The sequence below is a fragment of the Cloeon dipterum genome, chromosome X, assembly GCF_949628265.1.
Source record: "Cloeon dipterum chromosome X, ieCloDipt1.1, whole genome shotgun sequence".
Taxonomy (NCBI): Eukaryota; Metazoa; Arthropoda; class Insecta; order Ephemeroptera; family Baetidae; genus Cloeon; species Cloeon dipterum.
The window spans coordinates 10,465,371-10,483,613 of NC_088790.1; the positions used below are offsets into that span (position 1 = coordinate 10,465,371).

The 18,243-nt window shown below is 39.5% G+C and overlaps 2 protein-coding genes across 2 annotated transcripts in view; both read right to left on the reverse strand.

Moving 5' to 3' along the window:
* LOC135945671 (uncharacterized) overlaps window positions 1-15,463 on the reverse strand; it is a 56,942-nt gene extending 41,479 nt beyond the window's left edge. The window contains exon 1 of the mRNA XM_065493493.1: window positions 15,143-15,463. The gene's annotated coding sequence lies outside the window, so the exon portion shown is untranslated. The remainder of the gene's footprint in view (window positions 1-15,142) is intronic.
* A 500-nt stretch (window positions 15,464-15,963) lies between these two features.
* Window positions 15,964-18,039, reverse strand: LOC135947355 (uncharacterized). Its single transcript, XM_065496163.1, has 10 exons — window positions 17,897-18,039; window positions 17,624-17,826; window positions 17,446-17,560; window positions 17,302-17,385; window positions 17,157-17,245; window positions 16,854-17,033; window positions 16,611-16,804; window positions 16,417-16,553; window positions 16,242-16,366; window positions 15,964-16,190 (listed from the first exon to the last, which is right to left on the reverse strand). Exons 2-10 carry the CDS (start codon window positions 17,750-17,752, stop codon window positions 16,023-16,025), a joined length of 1,221 nt encoding a protein of 406 aa, XP_065352235.1. The 5' UTR covers window positions 17,753-17,826; window positions 17,897-18,039; the 3' UTR covers window positions 15,964-16,022.
* Window positions 18,040-18,243: the final 204 nt, after the last annotated feature.

Below are 18,243 nucleotides of genomic sequence, written 5' to 3' on the forward strand. Positions count from 1 at the left end.
GCAAGTTCTACGCCGCGAGCTGGCATTTTATTTATAAATAAAATTACCATAACAGACACTCGTCCGACTTCCTACGACTGAAACTAATTTCTTCATCGCGCCACGACAAACACGATGGCATTTTGTACCAGGCACAGAACGCGAGGAGCCCCCGGAACAAACTTTGATGGAAATACTTCTCCGGCTGCACAAAAATAATTTCAGTGCATCTCACGGAGAGCAATAATTCAATAGGGCAGCACGCAAATGGAGAAAACGCGGCGGTTCCAGAGACGCGCGTATATAGTCTTCTCCGCGAGTGCGTGTATAAATTCTGTATAGCTTGCGTGGAGAATAAATTCGCTAGCTCGCAAACGACGTTTCGTGACAGAAGACAAGCACTGGCTTCCCTGTTTCTGTCGTAAATTTAATGGGGGTTAGCCGCCGTGATGGGCGCGCAGGAAATATTTTGGCAAGCTGTCGCACGCAACGAAATTTTCATCACAGGCGAGATATATGCTATATTAAAGAAAACGCCCAACACGCAACCTAATTCCAGAAGTTATCGGAAGTAGATAAATAGATTCTATGATTTTATAAAAATTAAATAAAATTGTGCAGTTCATTAAGAATTATATTTCAATTTTCATTAAAATTATTATTTAATGAGTTTTCTAACTTTACAGAATCTACTAGGTAGAATTTTTCACTAAAACGGAGAAGATAGGGAGTGATATTTTGATGAACTTTTCTTAAAAAAGGCAAAGTTTTAACTTATCTTAACTCTTTCAAGATTAAAATATGATGATAATACGCGCCGAATGAAAATGTATCTGCACTATCAAAACTTATCGAGTTTTTGCATTAATGCTTTCATGTTTATTTTTTGAGTAATGAAACCAGAACTATTTAAGTAGCAAAAAATTCGATGGATTTTTCTCAAAGATCAGGTCTCCATTTTCATTTCTTCTGAATTTCAAACGATATCTAGTAAAAATTATTCATCCTCCAGCAAACTTTCAAGCGTATATTTTAATATTTCCGTGGCACAAAAATGAATTTCAAAGGAGCTGATAAGGACGGCAGAAATTTCTCCGCTATGCAACACAACAAATCAAACATTTCTCTTGTCGGACGTGTTCGTTTGTATGCAAATACAAGCATAGCTGTTTAGTAGGAAGAGAAGCAACAAGATTGGGCACATAAGATAAGCCCAACAGCACGGTCGGCGGTAAAAAGCGCTGTCAAATTTACAACAGGGCTCGATTTAAGGACTAAGTTTAAAATCGTCGGGAGATTGTAACATCATATTTTGTCATGTTTTAGTTTGAACATAAAGAGCATTCTGTTAAAATAGACATTGACTTTTTATTTATCTTGTTCTTTAACGATTCAAAATAAAGTAAAAGAACATGCGATACGTTGTTAATTTTATAAAATTTTAGCAGGATCGTGAAGGATAAAGGCTGCGGCAAAGCTCCAGTTTTTTCGCACTTTGAATGCATTTGATAAATGGTGTTCACGTCCTGCAAGCAATTTCACGGGGAAAATGCCGCAAAAACGATCGCAGTGAGAAAGAGGCGAGACCAAAGAGATTTCTCACGTGACGCCCAAAACAAATTTAGGTCGTTTTCTCACAGTAACATTTACATTACACAAGATCAAACTTTTCCCACCATTTTCAATGATGAAAAGTCAATTTGTTTTTAATATAAAATTTGCTCATCACAGCTGGAGACGAAAAGAGGTTTGAATGAAGCTGGTTTTTTCGTGTGTGTCATTTATTTAGCACCAAAATTTATTACAAGGCACTTTCGATGTAAATCAATTATAATCGTCCTAAACAATTTCCCTAACAAGGAGTCTTAAAAAATGAAGGCACCATGACGCAATTTCAGTTCCAATAAAAACAATTTGCATTAATTTTAAATTAAGAAACAAATTAGTCTGGAAGCATCAGAGAAGAACAGAAGCAACGCCCTGTATGCATAAAAACGTGACCTCAAAAGGGATAATTCATTTGCTAGTCGCCCTCGCGGTGAGCACATTTTTACTCTAGTACGTCTGCACACAACGTATAAACATTACACAGGAAGTAAAAGGCGACTCGGCTCGCTTTTAATCGCGTCCCCCGCGGAATGAACGAGAGAGTGCGTTTGTATTTTTAAGTGCTTGCCGTGTGCTCACTCGGCTGGAAAAAACAGTCAGTGTTCAACTCGCCAGCGTAAATAGATATGTTCGCACGATTGCGTTTTTGCATCGGAATTTTCAAGTTTGTCCTCGTGTGATGACTACTAGCATTACCGTTCTGGCGAGAAAAACGCAGCGAGGAGCTTGGGAAACGACCTCAAAATTTACGGTTGAGTTAAACAATAAATACGAATTCAATTAAGAATTTCAAATCCCGCATCAGTAAAAAGAACGAGTTGTTGGAACCCAAATTCTATTGAACTTAATTTCCGGTAGCGAAAAACAGTATGCCATCTAAATCTAGTATAAGGGCCATTGTGCAGTTGGGTGCACAAAAAATTCAATTTTTAGGGTGCTAAAAGGGGTTTGAATGGATGGCTCCTCAACAAACTCTTCACTGACCTGTAAGAGATTGAGACATGACTAAAGGTGTGTGGCTTTTGAAAATTCGATTTTTATAGAAGCTGATATTATGTCGTGACAGAATATTACAGAAACCAAAAAAACACCATTTATGTGGTATTTGTTTTTCAATAAAAAAATTAGTGAAAATATACCATTCTAGATTTTTACATATATCTAGATCATTTTTTACTCTTTACAAAATGCCAACATTAAAATAATATGGATTTAAAATTTGATTTCAAATTTTAACTATAAAAACCGATTTCAGGTTTAATTTAACGGTTTTGTCGGTCAATTGGGGCCACGTTTTGGCACAAAAAAATTATCAAAATCGCTGTACCCCAGGACAACTTTCTGTTGTTTTGGGAAAAATAGGCTCATTTATTCTTGATAGTCAGGATCGCAGCAGGTAGCCAAACATACTTTAAAAAACAGCTATCTAAATTTATTTTTTGTCTCGAACAAATTGGAAAAGACAAATGTCAGCGAAAAGAGAGAAGCTAATAGACCAGTTAGTGAAAAAGAAACTTTACTCGTGTATCAAAATTTTCTCATTTCCAAACAAGATCGGTCTGCACTTGCTGCGGTTTCACCTGTTATAAAGAGATTTTTCCAGTAGCGATGCTTATAAGGCAATGACAGCTTCCTCGAGAACGAACGAGTAGTTTTTTATTTGAAAAGCGTTGTATGAGAGTGATGTGTATCGCCTTTCTAGATTGAGTAAAACACACGAGTCGAGATTAAATAAACGAGAGGGTGCTCGTTGCGGGAGCTCGCAAGAGTCGAGTGCACTCCTGTGCAAACTGATAACGCGTCCACACGTTTTTCCTTCCTTTGTGCGGCCTACGGATATATCGTCTCCGCGGGCCCTAAATAGCAGCCCGCTTTTATCAGTGACTCACCTGTTCACACCGATTTTCCGGCACGACAAAGGAAAGCAGAAGGCGATAGTTTTAACGCTGGAAAGAGACTTTTGGCACCGTTTGGGTAATTTGAACTAAGTCGCACAGACAAAGGGTTCCGGTTGTCGATAAACGAGCATTCACCTACATTTTTTTGGAGCTCCTGCCCGCCCACAGCGGGAAATGTTCGCAGTAGAAATCACCCGCGGCGCGAAATACTTACTAAGCTGGAGACCATTTTTTGTTTCTTGGTCACATGAGGTCAACATCCCAATCATGTCCATTTTAAACATTATGAAATAATATATCTCACCCAAATATAAAGCGCATGTTTCCTCAATAAAAGACAAGGACAAATAGTCCGTGTTTTTCTTGTTTGACAAGAATAGAAACGATGCAGTTGTATTTATTGTTTTATAAACAAAATAAGCTTATTTCAAACTCAGTGAAACAAAGTTGATAATGTTGTAGAATAGTAACAATTTCGATTAGAGCTAACGCTTTAAAATTTGAACAAAGTTATAAACCCCATCGTAAAACTTTTCATCTAGTACAAATGTCCCATGTTCAATCGCAGTTAACATAAAACTGACAAATAATTTCAAATTGGAATCTTAAGCTACAAATTTGTAACAATGGCTTAATTTTGATGAATAAAAGTTACCGCTTTTAAAACTGACTTTTCTAGTTTCAGTGAAAATGTATTTAAATTTTTATAAGTTGTTTTCAGCACATAGACAAAATTTCATCTTTCAATCTATAAAGTTAGACACATTTTTAGTCTATCCAGAAAAAAATTTAGGAAACCAGTTTGGTCATTTCATAATGAGCGTCAAGCTGCAACATTCCACGTGACGATTACTAATTTATTCGTTTCTTAGAATTAGTCAAATCCATTTTGTATGTAAGCAAGACAGTTAGGCCAACGATTTCCTGTTTTGCATTGTGTCCTCCCACGAGTGAGAATGTGAACAAAGCCGACCTTCAATTACGCAACACTATATTTCCTTCCGATACGAATATTTTAACAGAAACTGCAACATCCTCTTGTCGTTGTTCCTTGGGAAACAATCAGGTTTTTAATTTCATGCATTCCTCACTAAAATAAATTAATTTTTGGTTTTGTGTTTATTCTTAATAAATTTGCCTATGCTATTTTATTTTATACAGGTGTGCGGAGAATCTCCGTTTTGATTTCCCAACACATGTCGTCTGACACCTGCGTTTTGTTTTGAAGGCAAGGGTCGGTATCAGTGGTCGGCTCGTCGGCTCCACCGATTCCAGCGAGCAGTCTGTCGGTTACCTCTAACGTGAGAGGAGAGAAAAAAGCTACACAGGAGCCACGCTTGGTTAATTCGAGTGTCGGGAGGAAGCGCCGCTAGCTAACTAAAAGTTCTCCTGGCGCGTCATTAGAGAGTCGTTTCCACCTTTCAAGGGAAAATTGCTTTCAGTTAGTGGGGCGGGAGAGAGAAACAATGTGTGCATGCCTTCTTTTTTGCCGCGACCTCAACCCGTCCGGCGGGCGGCTAAGAAAATCTGTTTCGCGCGGAATTTCGTTTGATGCAATTACAACACACCTGCAAGTTTACGACTCGTTTTCTCACAATAACAAATGCGGAGCTGGCTTTTACTGTTTGCTTTGCAAACTTTTCGGTTGTGATGGCGATAAGCGCAAACTGTTTGCCCTCCAACCTGCAGCTTACGTATCCCCAGAGCAGGATAATGGGACGTTTATATGAAAATATTGATAACATTTTATTGATTGAGCCTCTACAGCCTTCAGCTCAATTTATTAAATGCCATGCTAGTTCGATTGCGTGTTTTAGTATTGTCATTGAATCTTTGAGATGGAATATAGTATTTATTATAATTAAATATAAAGATTGTGGCAGCCTGTTTTGTAATTACAAAAATTTAATACTTAAAAACTTTTAGTAAGAATGTGCAAATTTTGCTTAAGTTAAAACAGTCTGAATCCAGACAAAAATAAATTGTTTTATCTTTGAAGTGAATTTAAAAACGTTGTTTATGATTGACATAATGAAAAGTTTGTTTTATGCGCAGTTAATGGTAATGCTGTATTTCCAATAATTGAAAATTACGATTTTTGACTGATGGGGAATTTTCAAGAAAAATATTCGCCAGAGTTTAGCACAAAAAATGAGAAGTGTTTATAAGAAAAGAAAGCAATTAATCTACTCGGAAATTTCAATACAAACACCAGTGCTATAATTGGTTCTATTATTTGCTCTCAATTAATTAATTTTCACTCCCTGACCGAACCGTAAAAGCAAATAGCAAAATTTCCGCCTCCACAAGAATTTTTCTCAATATTGTTTTGATTGTATGATTATTTTTCTAGCTTGTGCAAATTATTGTGCTTTAAATTTATCTCCTCTAGGCCTGACTCTTCTTCCTGCAGTTCCATCCATTAGGCACAAGGAAAGAAGAAAAGTTTGACCTCACAAGGCAAGGCAACGTGCGTCCGACCGTAAAATTAATTCAACGGCACGAGTGTATTTTTGTTTTGATTTTTCCCATTGAGAAGAGCGAGAAGCGGATTTCGGATTTCAACACACGCGCGCTGAACGAGATCTCACAGAGCGATGCTGCTGGGAATAATTAGTCCAGACAAAGGACGAGTGCATCTCGCCTGCGCCGCGCACAGTGCTTTTCACACTCGGCGCAGATGTTTACAAATAAATCCGACGGGTTGTTAGCAAAGCGCATGTGCCGCTAATTGCAATTATCATAATGAGATATCGAACGGTGCTTTCGTAAATAAATCATCGGCGGCGCAGAAACTCGCACTTTAGCATGGCTACGGGCATAATTTTTATTTCATTGCAGCGGACATTCGAATTGCGATTGATTCGGTATTGTTTCAGAGCGTGTGCTATTGTGCATGAGATTTCAATTTGCTGCGAGTGTGCTTGCCTGACCACGCGTGAAACAAAAGGCAATAATAAGAGAGGGAGCTGTGCTGCAAATGAGCCGTGAATTGGTTTCCAATTAACATGTGCGCTGCCATTCTCCGTGTTTTGCTTTTATGTCACATTTTCCCCATGCTTGCAAAACAAAGCGTGCACGTCTCTCAGGGTCCCATTGTGCAAAAAGAAAAGGTTAGTTGGCTAAAAATAAATTCTTTAACTCTCTTAAAAATAATCTTGAAATTCTGAAAAAAAGACTTTGCAATATAAACTGAGTTTTAAATTTTCTCATGAACCTTTTGAGGTAATTTCGCATTACTAAGTGTCCAAGAATAGATCAAATCACTGAACCGAGGAACAAACTTTACACTCGTCTTAACATAAAAAATGAGAAAATTCACTGACATTTCAAATTTTTTTGAGCCAGTAAAAGTTAATTAATTTTGATCTTGCTAAATAATTTTTAAGTCGCTTGGTCAGAACTCTTTTTTTGCTAAGAAATGTATGTTTGAAAAACCCCAAAGCATGTTTTTGGTTCATAAAATTGCTTGACATTAAAAAAATTACAATATTGATTGTATTTTTTTAAGCAACACGTTCATCTGATTTGCAAAAACTGACATTTTCCTCCGTCGATAAAAGTGTGTTCGAATCCAGCTCAAGAAAAAAGACAAAATTGATTTCATTCTTCTGTTTTTAAGTATCAGGTGGGTAATCATTATGACATCCAAAGAGTGAGAAATTTACCACTGTGGTGCAATGTCACATATTTCCATATTTATTTTTAGAATAATAAAGTCATTTTCACAGATATCACTTCAAGCTGCCACGATGTCTGCTTGAAAATAATAATCTGAATTGCACGAAAGGCATTGTCTTCATAGCACAGAGGTTGGGAACTATAGATAAGATTCGTCTGCAATCGAGAGAGTGCCGTCAGTCACAGCAGCTGGAAAGATGTTCTCCGGCGCCTTGTCTTTCAGCGCAACTCCATTTCACTCGGCGCGATGGCACTTATACACCATGCACTTTTACTCCCTTGGCGCAGAAAATAACGCCGATTGCAATAATAGATTCTGTGTGAGAGAGTTAGCGGATCGGTTCGCACGTTGAATGGCTCAAAGTTTTCGTCCGGGCCGGAGAGCCAGAGCGAGTTTCTTCTCTGCTGAATGGCAATTGTCTTGCGCCGGCAGCGGAATCGAGTGTTGTTTGCATGTTCTTCAGAGAGGCTAGCGCGCAAAAGTGACCCAATGACCGTCATCCCAAAACTGGAGCACCGGCCAAAATGATTGCCGAGCACACAGTTTGTGAAAATAACCTTGCGTTCGCTGCTTTAATACGGGTTGTAAACAAATATAAAAATTACCAGAAAGAATACTCACAGAGAACAAGTTAGCCAGGCTGACAATTAGACTAAATTGTTTTACAGAAATTTACTCGTTCTCTGGACTGAAGCATTGTAACCATTTATAACCACCGCGAAATGTTGCTTCGTAAGCAGCCGAGGAAATTAATTTTTGATTTGATCAACAAAAGAGCAGCAAGTGAGGAATTTCGTGAATCGCATTACTAGCACCACCAGCGAAATTTTTCCTTCTAACCTAACTTCGCAACTATTAAGATTCCATGTTTTGTTTTTAATAGTATATATTGAAAGATCCTCAAAATATCAAGAAAAATTAGATAATTTACCCTTTTTCATTACATCTGTGATTCACTTACAAATACGAGTATAGTGACTGAAAATTGACACAACCAACCAACAGTTTCCTAATAATTAACAAAAAAGTCTGCTAACCCTTAAATATCGATTAGAAACAGCAAGTCAGTGATGTGTGAATGCATCTGCATTCTGCAATATAAATTCTTGTGACGTTCTGGTGCATTGTGTACACTAACCAGCGGTGTTCTCCATGAGAAAATTCCGCAATCAATGAAACGCTGTGCGGTTATAGAGACGGAAAAAACGCAAAACGCTCCAATAGTCTAGCAGAGCGTACGACACGAGCACTCGACTTTTGAGGGGAGCATTGTGGTTGGAAATGTGTGTTAGTATCGCTCGCGGACTATGGGATTTATTGCAATCGTGTTCAGCTTTATGAAATGGAAAAGCTGTCGGAAATATCAACCTCAGGGAATTATTATTACAACACGGTGATGGATATTCCTTCATGCCAACATAGTTCATTGAAAATAAAATATGTAAACTTAGTTTCGAGATGTTGTCTGGAAATTATGTATTTCGCAATAATACTCATTGCGTGAATTTAATTTTAGAACGTACTTTCAAACAGCCCAGCTTTAAGTAAAATTTAGCCCAGTCCTTGACACATCCACGCGGCTCTCGAGTTGAGACACAATTCAAAGAGAATCATTGTCCGCATTGGAAAGTGTCCTTTACAAAATGCACCTGCGCACTGTTGCGAAAACCGAGATAAAAGGATTTAAGATGGAGCAGAGAATCAGTTTAGTAAGAAGATGGAGCGATTTCGCAGCTCTAGTCTCGTTTTTCGAGCAGAGGCAGGTGTGCGCAAATGAATTTCTCCGCAACTGCGAGTTGCTCACTCGATTGCAGTGCCGGCAGCTACCGAGCCGCCCGCCTGCGGGTTATTGACTCGATTTTTGCTTTAACAGTAGCAGTTTCATCGCACTGTTGGCTGGCTGCCTCTGCCCCAGCGAGGGTCCTGCTCGGTGTGTGTCGCACAACTGCAGCCGAATTATTGTATTTGCGCCCGCGGCCGCGCATGTAATAATGTTTGTGCCGCGATTGTCTGTGCTCGTTTGCTGCGGCCGCTTTGCCGGGCATATAGCCGCTAATAATGGGTGAAAACTGAAAAAGCAGCGCGGGAGAGGCCTTGAATTCGGTGCGCCCGATTAGAAATGCACGACGGGCTGCTGCCGATTGAAACTCAGAGCACACACGCCTCCCAGTCGATGTCAAACATGAGAGGTGTGCAAATACTCATTTCCAGCCGCAACCGCGCGTCGTTTTCCCCCAGACGCAGATCAAATAAACGTATTGCGCGATCGACTTTGCCTGGAAATGAAAAAAGCTATTCAATTCACGCGAATTTTAGTCTGCAAAAATGTCCATTTGTTTTTAACCGTTTTCTTTTACTAATTTTAAGTTGTATTTTATGAATTGACTTAAGCAGGAATATAAAAGTAGTTTAAATTCACAATTTTTCAAGTCAACGTTCAATTAAAAATTATGTTTTATGAGCATTCCCCAGTTCGAGTTAAATTTAGATTTGTCGGCGAAAAAAACTTGTCCTAAAGACTGATCAAGGTCTGACAAATTCTTTTACTTCTACTTTAATCACCAGTATCAAAAGATCGAGTAAAAGGTAGCAGATTTTGATAATAAAACAAGATAAAAATTTAATAATAATCAGTACAAACTATTTTAAGCAGTTCCAGTTTAGGTTTCCAATTTATTTTGAAAATTAGGACAAACAAATAATTCTTGGCTCTCAGTAATCCCAACAGTTGCCAATTGTTTGGAATTTTGCACAATGCACGAAGGAAAATTCAGCTAGCTAGTTTCCATTTCTACTGCAAGGCCTAGTCAGTCATTTGTATATAGAACTGGTCCCACTGGTGTCCGAAGAGTGCATTTTCAGTGACGCAACGTTGGACACCCTCCAGCTACCTTCGCAGAGGTTTTGTAAACAACGCCTACACTTTTGAGCTCATCGGAATCGAACGCACGCTAATCCGCGTGCACCCCGGCTCGGATTGGAGCCGAATTACATATTTAGAAAAGCGGCGCGGAGGCAATTTCATTGTTCTCCGGGTTAATGAGGCGTGAAGGATGAGAGGGAAACGCCGGAAAGGCGGCGGGCGCCGAATAGAAAACGCGAGCTCTCTGCAAAGGAGGAGTGCTGTTTATATGTACGTATAATAACAACGCAATAAGTGTCACAACGAGGCGATTTATGCGCGCACAATACGTTTTTTGGCCGTCTCAAGAGCTGATCGTGCCGGAAACCGATAATTTCGAACGCCCCACCAACCGACATAATAAAAGCAGCGCGTCTTTGGTATTATTTCGTTATACTTGTTTAATTATACAGTGTAGAAACGAATTTTTGACGTATGGAAGGAGTGTCGGTGGAAATCAGTGCTCAGGATCTCAGGCAGACGCAGTCACTGCGAAAAGGATTAGTTTCCTGCTCCTCGCAACGCCATGCGGACTGTACGAAGTTCAAGGAAGGTTCCACTTCAGCTATGATAATCTTGTTTGCACTCGCTTGGATTGGTTTGGGATAAAAATGAGGCTCTCACACGTTTTTAAGGAGGGATAAAAGGATCATTTTCAACAAATTCACACGGCTAAATTTATAATGAAACAACTTGCGTTGCCTGTTTGGTGTAAATTCCATGACTAAGAAAGAGGCAAAGAGCATAAAATGTTATAGGACAAGGTTTTGAAAGAAATTATATATCTGCATTGAATTTCATGTTATTTTTCTAACATCATTGAATAAATTCTCGTGTGTATTAAAATATTAATAGTGTTAATTAATACATTGCTGTGGCTTCAGGGAGTGGCGGTTTGAATATATTGGCTGAGAAAATTTAATGAAAGGAAAAAGTTCCAATAAAAATTCAGATTTTGCCAATATCTTATAAAATTTACGGTTTATTACGTTTCATGATAAAGATTTTTGTCCCTCTCGTCGAAGTTAACCCATCGGTTATGCGGAGGGGAAACTCCTTTTCACGATATAAACGATAAGATCACCATTTTAAAAGCACATAAACTTTCCAGAAACTTTAGGCAAAAATTTTCAGGGTTACCTTGATATAAATTTTGACATTATCTCAATTCGCAACGTTCTGATTTTCCTGGGTATTGCTGTACCACTCCACTCATAAATTTTCAATTGAATATCGCAAGCCTTTCTCATCGATCCCAGTTTTTTCTATCTGCTATCATTCAACTAGTAAACATCACACTGACGCAAATAGAGACGACACAATTAGTAGCTCAAACAAAAACAATCAGACAGCTCCAATAGGAAGAGTTTATGAATAATGCTATTTGGATTATTGGCACATCAGTCTAGCCGCACTGCTGCTGCACCGGCACGCTCTGATTGCAGATGAGCAAATATTTGTCCGCGTCTATAGATCAACGAGGACGCATGCCAACAACGAGCGGTCACAGCTCACAGGCTTCGCTCTTCCGTCGAGACTTTGCATACGAGATGGATGCGCGAGAGGAGCACACTAACACCCGCCGATACACACACCGGCGAAAAGAAAACCAATACCGTGGCGAGGAAATGATGAGCCTGCTGCGAGTTATGCGGGTGTTCTGTTGCTATCGCGAGGGCATACCAGCACGCGAGCGGACGAGACCGTACCGTTGACAGGGAAACCGCCGAAACCGTCACTGATACTACACCGCATACTGACATTTTTGATCTGGTTTCCTGTGGAAGGAGACTTTTCCTTTTCCCTCCTGCTAGCTTGTTAGATTTTTCGTTTCCTTTCATTCGGTCAGACTCTAATTGAACAGCATTAATTTACCGAATTTGGCGTTAAATTGGAGGCAGCTGCCCCGCTAATTAATGGGCGCGCGCAATCAATTCCCGAGACAGCGAAAATAATCACCAATTAGCGATCAACTGTGTCTTGAACAATAAATCCTGCTGCAAATGGTGCCACCGGCTCTCTACAAGGCATTCTTCTTCTCGGTACAAGCAGTTCAATTGCAGTTCGAGTACATTACACAGACTTAAACAGGCCGTTTCATTTCACGTGATACTGGAGTGGAAAGTATATCAGTAAAAAGCTATTTGCACTTCATCGGCCACAAAAGGGCGAGAGCCTGAAATTCAAAGGTGTATCCGATCAGGTGACCTGAAGATTTTTTAAATTGGAGCGGAAATCCAGCGCCAAAGATCACCGTTTGCGTTAAATTTGAATGATTTTGGTGGTAATTAGAGCAAAATCCATAGTGGATGCAAACGAACAAGGTCAACAGCCGCATTGAAAGTGCCGAAGCCGCAGCACAAACGCGCAGCCTGTCATTCCTTTGCCGGAGAGCAGCATAATGCTCAAGTTATGTTAATTTCCCCAATTATGGAGATTATACGTGAGGCGGAGGAATGGAATTCGAGCTGGATTATAAAGGAGTTCCTCGAAAAGAGTCGCCAAGAGATAAATGCGCCACACTGCGCAGCAAAACGAGAGCTTCTCTTTTGAATAAGGCATTTCTATTAAACCTAGAAATATTACACAGTTTTTAAACATGGTACTCTATGAGGCAGGTCTTTTTATGCTTGACTTGAAATTCCTAGTAATTTTTATTGCTTCTTTCATCACAATAGCTATAGACACGGCTCATGAATTTTTTTCTGAGTTCACTATCTTCACTTGAACCTGATGGCCTATATTAACGCTTCTGTTTCAGGAGGATTACAAATCTTTCACGTTTTCTCTTTCATGAAAACCTGGGTGTTTCGCAATGGAAGATGCGAAGCCGGAGCAGGCGATAAGCTGCATTAGGTGGCGTGATTGCTGCTTATTCAAGGAGAAGAAAAGGCGCGCGCGATTCGGCTGAATGGATAGAAGAGGCGTCGCTGTCTGGCCTTACGTGATTATCGCATCTCGCTCGCTAGCGTAGATAGTAACCCACTTTTTATGCACACACAAAACACTCGAATTGGCTTTCCCCTCCGCCGCGGGCCCTGAAAGGATGAGACCGCGCTGCAGACTCCGCGCGCTGGACCGGCCCGCGTGCACACGCAGCTTTCCCTTCGACCGAAAACACCTGCTCGCGACACACACTCAAAAGAGCACCGCGCTGTGTACCTGCTTGCGCTCCTTTTGAACTTGTTTGTTTTTACATTTTCGAGTGGACCACGAGCGTGTGTGTTGGCATATGTAATTAAACGGCAGAGTTTTTTGTTTGATTTCGTCGAGAAGAAAGTCGACTTCATAAATAACGAATTGGGCCACATTGATACATATTCTGATGCTAAAATAAATTTCATTAAAAAGGGTAAAAATTAAACTTATTGAGAAAGAGAAAATTGTTCCATGCCATGATAAATTTTCAGTCAATTCCAACATGCAAAATTTAATTTCATATTAATTTGCAAACTGCCAATCAAAATGGAACTCATTCATTTTTCTCTTCTAAAAACAATAATATCATTTATTCCAACGATGAAAATTTCCAGGAAGAATGAGAAAAATCAGCAAAGCTCCTGATATTCACGCAAGTTCAAACAAAGAAAGACTAAAATGTTTTGCCTGTGCGACGCAAAGTGCATCGGATTTCAGCTTAGAAGCACAAATTATCGCACATAGGAACTTAGAACACACAGCTGCTCTTTGTTTTCATTTGCAGCATCTCCTGGTGCTTATGTTTTGAGAATTATCGTACACACACACTCTCTGTGATGCAACTTTTGCATGAGTAGCAGAGAAATTATCCACAGTGGAGTGTGTGTGTGTGTGAGAGAGAGAGACTCCATTTCAGACGCAACAACACCGTCTCAGTCAGTACACGCTTTTACGCACGTATAAACACCGACTGCATATAAACAAATAAATACTCGCAGCGGCTGCCATAGTGTTTTACGCAAATATTCTCTCACAGGAAAATCGCGTGAGTGTCGCAACGCAGACTGCACGTCGCGCGCTGAAATGAAAATGCACTTAATCAACCGACGGAATTTTATATGTGCTCATTTAATTACGTAAAAAACGTTGCGTGCACCGGCACAATAAAAGGAATGCAAGGCAATTGTTCTCACAAACTGCCTCTCTCTCAAATTAATCGCAATTGCCCTGACAAGGACGCCAAATCAGCGTTAAAGTGGAGAGGAAGTTGTTAAAAAGGATTGCTCGAAATTTCTCCAGCGTGCAGAAAAATTGGACGTCGGAGATTCTCCCACGGATTAAGGTTATTATGTTTGAAAAACGCGCTGGAAGTAATTAAATTAAGCATTAAGTCGTTAGTTTGGGTTTCCCTTTCGCAGCTGAATGCATTAAAGGGGGTTTAATTAAGTTTTAATTGGGAAGCAAAAAATACTGCACAAAACTTAACCAATTATTTGAATTGTACCTTAGGATAAGACTAAATTGGAATTGCAATACTTTAAACTTAAGAAAATAATTATAAATTCAATACTTGGTAGTGGGCTATACTACGATTTTGACTGTAGCAATATTATACAGAACCACTTTCATGCGCGTACGTCCAAATAATTTTTTAACCTGGTCAATCCACCTCTCTCATTGTGGACCGCCGCCAGTCAATTTTAATTATGCAACGCGATATTTACGCCTAGGCGTGGATATATACGCGATTATCTGGAGCACCTGTTGCAAAACGCCGACTTGCTCATTGAATTATTTAACGGCCTACCGACGCGGAGTGACATTCGCAAGCCGTGCGTAAAAAAGAACAAAAAACACCATCCTCTCTGGCCAGTGCTCGCGCCCGACACTTTCACCTCCACTCCGATTTAATGTTTTTAATGGACATAAAATCGGTGACGGCTGCGGCACCTCTGCTGCGTGCGATTTATTCACCTCTGTCAGTTCCTTAATTGAAAGTGGCACTGTTTTATTTGGTGTTCATTAATGATAATTTTCGACCGGTTTGGAAATTCCATATTTTTATGTCATTATTAATTTTTTTTCGAAACAAATTATTTTCACAATTTTAATTCAAAACTCGTCAGTCATGCTTAAGTATACACATTAGCTCACCTGTTTTGTTTATAAACAATCCACGCCTCTCTTTCTCAATCAAACTCGAAGGTCGCGTTTCAGCATCCAAATCCACTCATGACAAACGTTTAATGCCCTTTAAAAAACAGCTGCACACGCGTGTGGATCAGAAAACTCCACTCGTGTTTTAGTCACCACAATTCACAGTCGGCGGCCGAAAAAGGTCGGCGCACACTGCACGGGCGACACTTCAGACACGCCTGGCGCACGTGTATTTGTTGGCATTCGAATGGTCTGCTGCTACTGTTTTGCTTTGCCGCAGAGAGGCATCGACTGTCCCAGTCGCTCCGCCTGTTTGCTACCTGCCCGACAACCTTTCCGTCTTCTCCCCTCCTTCCGCTCGTTCATACGCGCCTCCCCTCCCCCTCAGACTCTGCTGGTTGGCAGGTTACGCAACACGAGAGTAATCTATGCAACCTGAGACGCGCCAACGAATGCGGGACTGCATAAGAGACAGGCGAGATGGAATTCAGATAATACTGCTCACAAATTGATAAATTGCCACTTGACCTGCACAATGCTATTTCTGACGGCTGTAACCTGATGGTTCGTCCTATCTCATCTTTAATAGCTTGCTGCACTGTGCTTTAAGGGGCACCTTTTAGGATGACAATAATAACATTCAAAAACATTTCAAATTGCGGTGATGTTTTGATTCCAGTTATTTCTACCAAAATAAATATCTTAGAATTTAAAAATTTTCATCAAAAATCACATCAATTAAACTTCAACTTGTTAAATAAATGCTTTTCATTTGAATTTTATAGGTTTCCAAAAAGCAAAAAAAAAATCAGTTCAAATTGAGAGTAAAAATTTATTCAATAAATGATAAAAATGCAACCAAATAGGTTTTTGTGAATTATATTTTGTACTCGTTGACAACCAAAGTAATTTTCTGCAATGCCAACTCAATCATCTTTGGAGTAATGTGGTGGTTAACAACAAAACGAATGAGACTAGCTCCAAACGGAACGGCTTTCACGCAGACACCCTTCCCGCCCAAAGCTGTCAGTTGATCGTCAGTATTCTAGCAGAGCAGCAATTAAGAGTTTAAATTATAAATCAAAATTTTTCTTACCTCTTGCAGTTTGGCACAAAATTCGCTCGTATTGACCTTACTGGGGTCCACATTGAAGACCAAAATGTTGGTTTGCATATTTTTCACATCAACTTTGAAATAGGGATGATTCAACGCGGCAATTCCTGCAGACAATTTTGTAAAAATTATTTAGATTTTCTGATAAGAACGTTACCTTTTGCGAGAGCGACTCCATTTGCATGATCTTCAGCAAGACGTTCAATCATCGAGTCCAAAGCAACAATTCCAGCTGCTGCAATCACTCCACACTGTCTCATTCCTCCGCCCAAGGCCTTGCGCAGTCGCCTAGCTCTGATAAATTTTGCTATTTTCAAATACTTTATTCAAAATTTAAGGTGTTTTAAATACCTTTCGATGAAATCCCTTGAACCATGCAAAAGGGAGCCAACAGGTGCACCAAGTCCTTTGCTTAGACAAATGCTTACGGAAGAAAACCCTTGGACGATGCGTTTGGCAGGCACCCCTAGATAAATCGAAGCGTTGTAGATGCGGGCGCCGTCCATGTGAAGTGGCAGATTGCACTTTTTGCCAATTTCTACGAGCTAAAGACAATTTTACATGAAATTGATAATAAAAAATCAGCTCGGTCACCTCGTTAAGCCAGGAAAGGGGCAAAACACGACCTCCACACTTGTTGTGCGTGTTCTCGACACAGATAAGAGCTGTTGTGGGTTCGTGCAAATCTCTGCTACGAATATGATGCTGCATTTCTTCAAGGTCAAAGGTGCCATCAGGTAGGTTGTGCACTGTATTTATTGAGACGCCTCCAAACTAAAATATTAGGGAAACAACTTATAATTAAGCACATAATCAACTATTATTATTGTTTTTGGAGGTATTCACACCATAAATGAATATATAATATGATATTATAATTATTGTAGTCAAACAAACCTGACAAACTCCAGTCTGCTCATAGAGAAACATGTGGCTCTTGTCCCCAGTGATCATTTCACATCCTCGAGTATTACAGTGAGTTAGAACTGTAATGTTAAATTATTCAACATTTTCAACCATTTCAATATAATAATGAACAAACCAGCTATTAAATTGCTCATGACACCACTTGGAACGAAAAGTGCAGCTTCCATACCAATCATTTTAGCAGATTTCTCTTCCAATTCTAGAAGACCGTGATGTTTTTACCTTGATTTATCAAAAGTTTGTATATAATTATATTCACGTTTGACAGTCGGATCTTCATGGTACACATCATCACCGACAACCGCATTTGCCATGGCTTGTCTCATGGCATCGGTTGGTTTGGTAAGGGTGTCACTGCGGAAATCAATGTCAATCTGCAAAATGTAATTATGTTATCAAATTTAAAAAAGTTTCTAATTCGGAAAAATTTAACTTACCATATTATTATCTGCTTTGCCAATTTTGGACGAGACTGAACCGTAACTGTAATGCCTTGTGATCTGAAACCACTGGGGGCTTGAAACTCGAGAGACCTGTTGCCCGAGAGTGAGGACTCCTTTCAACATCGAAGATGTGGTTCGGCTTTATGATGTTCACTCTTTGGTGGTCCTCAAGTTAATTAGAGTAATACCGAGAGACTCTGTGAAAAACACGAAAAACGGATAATAATTAGTGATTACTTTGCACAAAAGATAAAAATGCTCTCTCACCTTTATCTCGGACAAACCGGGCAAAATTGATAAGAAGAAAGGCCAGAAATTAATAGTAAATTGTCTCAACCATACAAGATTTGAACTGCGCGCCTCATTGTAGAGATTTGTTTCACTAGCTTTGATTTTATTAGTACAGGTGGCAGCACCACACGAATTGCAGCAGATGTGCGGCAAAAGGCCTAGGGAAAAATGGGTATTCGATATAATTGCAAGGCATCGATTACGCTAATTTATTTTGTTAAAAAAAGTTAAGCAAAGTTATATGCTATCTTTTAGGAGAAAAAAATTCAACAAAAGTTGTGTTTCACATTTTTTTCTGAAATAAAACTTCTGTTGAATCTAAA

Bases quoted from the DNA above. Each gene is read 5' to 3' on its own strand.
- LOC135947355 (XM_065496163.1), bottom strand. From the start codon at position 17,752: ATGTTGAAAGGAGTCCTCACTCTCGGGCAACAGGTCTCTCGAGTTTCA. The intron at 17,034-17,156 runs GTTTGTTTGACT...CTAATATTTTAG, and splicing joins AGCAGACTGGAGTTTGTCAG to TTTGGAGGCGTCTCAATAAA. The intron at 16,191-16,241 runs GTAAGAAAAATT...CTGCTCTGCTAG, and splicing joins TTTGTGCCAAACTGCAAGAG to AATACTGACGATCAACTGAC.